Source organism: Propithecus coquereli, unplaced genomic scaffold (assembly GCF_000956105.1).
Source record: "Propithecus coquereli isolate 6110/MARCELLA unplaced genomic scaffold, Pcoq_1.0 Scaffold288, whole genome shotgun sequence".
NCBI lineage: Eukaryota > Metazoa > Chordata > Mammalia > Primates > Indriidae > Propithecus > Propithecus coquereli.
The window spans coordinates 2,251,022-2,256,973 of record NW_012148485.1 but is presented as its reverse complement, the minus strand read 5'-3'; the positions used below and the strand labels follow the sequence as shown (position 1 = coordinate 2,256,973).

Genomic DNA, 5,952 nt, shown 5'->3' with positions numbered 1-5,952 from the left:
TGGTGTGGAATGCATCTTAGCTCATCTTTCCGGAAAATTATAGGAGTCCTTGCCCGCATGTATTCAGTTGCTTTCTCTGCATCGTTTTCTCCTCACGCGCTTGGAGTTAGAGTCAACCTGTGAGGTTGATCAGGACAGAGAGCTCACCCGTATTTGTGTCTCCTCCAGAACCCAGCACCATGTCTGGCTCAATGCCAAATTCTTGGCTGAACTCATTGACACTTTCTTTAAAGAGGTCTTCCTTGATATTTCTTCTCTCACTACAGGAGCAATTCATTTCTACCGCACATATATTGCATTCTGTTGTACTGTGAAGTATCTGTATTCATGCATGTTTTTTGCGGGGAGAGGGCTTTATTTTCATCAATAACTTGTAATGCCATTGGGCATAATAACTGCATATAACCTGTTTAGCAAACATATGGGCCTTATATAACTCCGTATCCTCCCTGGCATCTGTCATCAAGCATTTTTTCCTCACAGTGAATAGAGACAGAGCAAGGCATTTGCTGTGGTGGTATCTAGCATCTTCTTTCTGTACTGTCTTCCACTTAGCTGTTACTATTTTCTGCCTGAGTATCTCTGTATAATGTTCTGTTCTCCTGCCTATAAACACAAAATTATTTTTCTCATCACTCATTTATCCTTAGATATAAATTCGTTTGCTTAGATATTTGCAATTTAATCCTTTAGTCATTATTAGAAGTGAAAATTATAGATTCCTTTAGTAGGGATATTGGTTAAAGTATTGCAGAAGATACAAAGGATAAAAAAAAAACATTTTTTTATATCCCATGTTTTATTAAGGTGGTGAGTTTCATGCTCTCTTGGGATCAGATTCAGCTGTAAAGGTAGTTAGATAAAGAGATGCTGCATCTCCCGCAGCAACCCCACCTGCATATGAACACACGATACAAACCCCTCAGCACACTGCAATAGAATCTCTAGGGACGGGCATGGCATACATACGTTCAAAAACTTCCACTGATACACCTTAATATACTCTCGTTGAGAGTAATTATACTAGACCCCTTTATATGGTATCTTATTTACTCTCAAAATAACCCCATGAGGAAAAGCAGCCCTACCCCATTTTATGGATGAGCAAATTAAGGCTTCCAGGAGCTGAGTCTCTTGCTCAGGGCCACAATGCTGGTATTTACTAGAGAGCCAGAATCAAAGTCAGCAGGATTCCAAACGTATTATTTTTTCAATATCGCTGCCACAAAAATCTAGTGCCGCTTAAAACTAATCCCGCAAGTAACATCCCTCTAGTCAGTGGAGAAGTTGGCTGTTGGCCGAGGTGGGTCTATCATTCAGGGACTCAGGATAAAAGAGAGGGCGCATTCAACTGGGCCATTGGAGAGAATTTAATATAACAATTTACAGCAGTGTGGGCAATACCCTAGGACTGGTTACAGTAGGCCTGACGTAGTGAGCCTCGGTTGACTGGAGTCTGGAGAGAAGGTGGTGGAAGAGTGAAGGAGGAAAGAGAAGGAAGAGGGAGATGGAAGGAGCCGCCTGACAGGGCTGGGCCCCGTTCCTGGGATACAACCAGGTCACGACAATCCTGGCGTGGGTGGGCGTTGTCCTGCTAGTCTTTGCCCTTGGCTGAATCCAGCTGGAACACAGAAGGCAAGGGAGCTTAGAGTCCACACGCCTGCCGCTCGGGGCAGAGGCGCTAGGGCATGGACGTGGGAAAGTCCAGCACGGTGTTCGCCGTCCATCTCTTCCACCCGGCCCTGAGCCTCACCCCCGTTCTCCCCGAGAGCAAACAAAAATTGCATAGGCTTAAAACAAAACAAACACAAACAAACAACTTTTTAAAAAATCTGTGGTTGTAAATACTTCTGAAATGTATTAGTGCACTTTCTTACTAAACAATTACATGCATCGGCATTGGTTACAGTTTTACTGTGTTACTGACAAAGGAAGGTTGAAATATTGGTTAAGACCTTCCCTCAAATAGGTACATATACTTTAAATTTTTACTGTTTTCTTTGGGGGTGTGGTCAGGTTGAGGTATAATTTATGTATGAAAAAACTTACCCAGTTGAGGTATACAATTCTATCAGTTTTCACAAATGTATACAGTCAAAATCAAGATATGGAATATCTTGACCAAAATCAAGATATGGAATATTTCCATAATGCTGGAAAGTTGTAAAGCTTTTTAAAACCTTTAATCTCACTCAACTAAATATTTGGTATCAACGTTTGTTTCTTCTAATTTTAAATAGGAAAATGGGTGTAGCAACAGCAATATGTTGCACATAGGAGCTGCTTTTATGAACAGTATTTGTGTAGGTTTGTCTCCTCACCCTTCTGAGTAAAATAAACTACCCATGTCAGTTACTAACTCATTTCATATATTAATATATTAGACTGAGAAATACTTCCTAACCTTGGCTATACACTGAAACCACTTGCATCTCTTAAGTGGCCTGAGGGCTGGGTGGCACACCTTAAATCGGGATGTCTGAAGTTGTTTCCAAGATATCCATAATCTAAAGCTTTCTAGTTGATTCCAGTACACAGCCCAGGTTGAGACTCTTGGAATTAGACCAGTTGTTCTTAACTCTGGCAGTAGAACGAACCCCCTGGGCAATTGTGTAAAAATACTGATGCCTTCCCCCAAATTCTGTTTTATACAACTTGTTCATAAAAGTTAACTATAAGGAAAAAAATAAGATTTGGGTAACTGAGATCTCTGAATGGTTGGACTAATCAAGGTTTTATTATAGTTCTAGGTGTGTGGTAGTGTTCAATAAATGTTAAACAGAAGTCCTAATCCTGCAGTGGTGTCAACGAGAATAAAAAATTCTCCCTCTTGGAAATAAGCTGTGTATTTGAAATAATTATCTTGGCAAACTATCACTTTCTGAAAAGTGTCTTCCTAGGTAATTTACCTCAAATTGTAAGCCTTGTATTTTAAGAGAATACTATATTTCAACTATATTTTCACACCGTGATATTAGGCCCATAGATATCTTATAGCACTTTCATAATTCTTCCCAAGAAAGTAGACAGGAAACAAGATGAAGAGACTAAGGATAAGATTTAAACCAGCCTCCCCTTTGGAAGCATAAATGATGCCGTTGCAGCTCTGGGCCAGGAAAGCACTGCTACTTTGTGAAAAAGAGCGATGGCCCTTTCTTGCTTTTACGGTGGCAAAATACACACACAAAGGACACCTAGTGCAGGGGCTAGAACACAGATGAGCCAAGTGTCTAGTGAACCAGACAGAGGACTGGCAAGCAAAACGTTCCCATATATCTTTTCAGATTTCAGGAGCTAGTCACTAAAATAACAAAAATCTCTTTTTCAGTATAAAGCTATTGCTGATCTATTATGGCAAAAAGTCTCATCAAGCAACCTCTTTCGACGCATGCTAAAGGCCCTCGGTATCGCGTTCCGTGCCTCACACGTGGACTAGTGCCACAAAGAGCATTTTTCTTAAAATAAATGTTCTTAGTTTAAAATAGAAAATTTAGAATTTATTTAATTTGAACTTCTCGCTTCTTATTCAACTCTTCTACTCCTTTTTTCTTTTCTTTTTTAGGACCACCTCAGAAAATAGTGTCACCCAAACAGGAACATGAAGATAGGAAACACGACAAAGTCACCGATAAAGGAAGTGAAAGTGGGACTTCCTGTAATGAGCTGTCTACTTCCAGCTGCGACAGCCACTCGGAAGCGAGCACCCCCCAGGACAACCCGCCCACTGCCCAGCAGGCAACCGCTCACCAGCCCAACACCCTAACCTTGGATCGCCCCTCCAAAAAAGCACCCGTGCAGTGGATGCCCCCACCAGACAAACGCAGAAACAGTGAACTCTTTCAGACGCTCATCAGCAAGTCCCGGGAAACAAACCTTTCCAAAAAGAAAGTCTGTGAGAAGCTGAGTGCGGAAGAAGAAATGAAAAAGTGTATTCAGGATTTTAAAAAAATCCACATTCCAGATTATTTTCCAGAGCGCAAACGCCAATGGCAGTCTGAACTGTTGCAGAAGTATGGGTTATAGTGATCGTCCCATCCCTGCAGTATTTTGATGGCATTCAATGTTTACTACAGTGTCACCACCTGACTGACGTCCTAACAATGGTCAGTGTGATTCTTGCTGCTCTTCCTTTTTGTGAACAGTGGATGTGGGACAGTATTTTCTTTCATTCTTTTTTGTTGTTGTTTTTAGAAACATGATAAAAAAACGGGGGAAAAATGAAATCAATAAACGTTAAATTAAAATGGTATATTTGATTCAAGCCATTTTGCAAGAATGAAAGTAAAATGTGCATGATCAAGAAGCTTAGAATCTTGATTTTTGAACTGTGGTCAACCGGACATGTGTGTCATTTTGCAACTCACCAAAAACGAACCATCATATCTCATCAACTAAAATGACAATGTGGATGAAGGAACATCAAGTAAAATTTTAGGTGATGGTTTTAGGATCCAAATCCAAAACTGTCTAAATGTTAATGCAATAAAACAAGTATTATTTTTGCATGAGCACAATGTTACAAATAACTCACAAGAAATAGGGAAGATCTGTTTGTTGCTTGGAAAGAAAAAAATACAAAAAATAAAGCAAAAAAAAAAAAAAAGTTTTAGGCAAAGCCTATAAATGTGAGCAGTCTAGAAGACTGAATTTTCTTTGTTCCGGATCTGTGACTTTTTGTGTATCTGTATGGTGTCTATGTACAATAAGATTGTGTAAATATGCCTTATACTGTTGTGTTATGGCACCAACATTCATCTATTAATGCTAGTCATGATTATTTCTGTGAAATGAATCTTTTACATCAAGCTATGAAAATTGGTATAACGATGCTCCGAAAGATCCTATTATCATGTTAATCAAAATATTTGAGGAGAATGGTAAAGAGCTTTATGTATTTATTAAAAAAAAGAAAATGTATTAGAATTCCTTAATTTCCATTGGCTCTTCTTTAAAAATATTCAGTTGTTAAATTGTCTTCAATGATCTATTTAGACTTAATGTTGACGAGTTTAAACATAATTCAAAATGGAGATAGAGCTGGATCCAGACAGCCTTGGTATTGATTAATACACACTTAACCCCACAAGAGAGAAAGACCTCATCTGAGAATACACTAAAATTTTATTTTAGCTGACAACCAGATTGAAAGCCTTTCCAAGAACAATTGGGAAGTGACCTCTTACAAATCAAGACACAAAACTGTCCATTGCAAGCTAAAAAGTCAGCCTTTATGAAAAGTAATTTCTTCTTGGTCGTATATGTGGAAACAAGCTTTCTTATCATAAGCCACACAATTTTGCCTCACCATCTCCACAGAAAGAAATATATCATGAAATTTTTTCTTTAATAGGCTGAGAAAGGGTAAAAATATCTTCAACAGTTATAAAATTCAGTCTCCTCTGTGGTTAGTCTCAATGACACTTGAGGAGCATTTGTGGTATCATTTCTTTTAGCATAATAAGAGATAAGCATCACCAACTCAAAATTTAAAAAATATATATATATGTTTATTTCTGGACGTATTTTCAGAGTTCTCACTGTACCATTATGTAAAAAAATATCACCTGCTATGGACTAGTAAAGAAAACCAGGATGCATGATTTACCTTAAATTATCTATCAGACCTTAGGAAAAGAGCTCTTCTCGTGTTCTGCATTTCATCTGGGGAAGGCTGGCAGTCACACACGGCTTGATGTAGCCGCAGCGCACTGGCCAGTGGGTGGAGCTTGGTGGTTCAGTTGCCACAGTTCAAATCCCACCTTTACCACTTGCTATTCGTGTGATTGTCAAGATAATGGGGATAATAAAGGGATCAAAATATCATAGAGAAGGTGTAAATGATGTTATTCAAGTAAAGCATCACCACTACTCCTAGAGCTGGAGGGAACAAGGAAGGTGGTGGTCTTACTGCAATAAAATCGTGGAGCTGGCACTATGAGATGAAGAATTTGG

General features: G+C 39.0%; 1 protein-coding gene across 1 annotated transcript; it reads left to right on the top strand.

Moving 5' to 3' along the window:
• The first annotated feature begins 3,388 nt into the window (after window positions 1-3,388).
• Window positions 3,389-4,913, top strand: LOC105813705 (BTB/POZ domain-containing protein KCTD8). The gene is made up of 2 exons (XM_012648480.1): window positions 3,389-3,404; window positions 3,563-4,913. Exons 1-2 carry the CDS (start codon window positions 3,389-3,391, stop codon window positions 4,021-4,023), a joined length of 477 nt encoding a protein of 158 aa, XP_012503934.1. The 3' UTR covers window positions 4,024-4,913.
• Window positions 4,914-5,952: the final 1,039 nt, after the last annotated feature.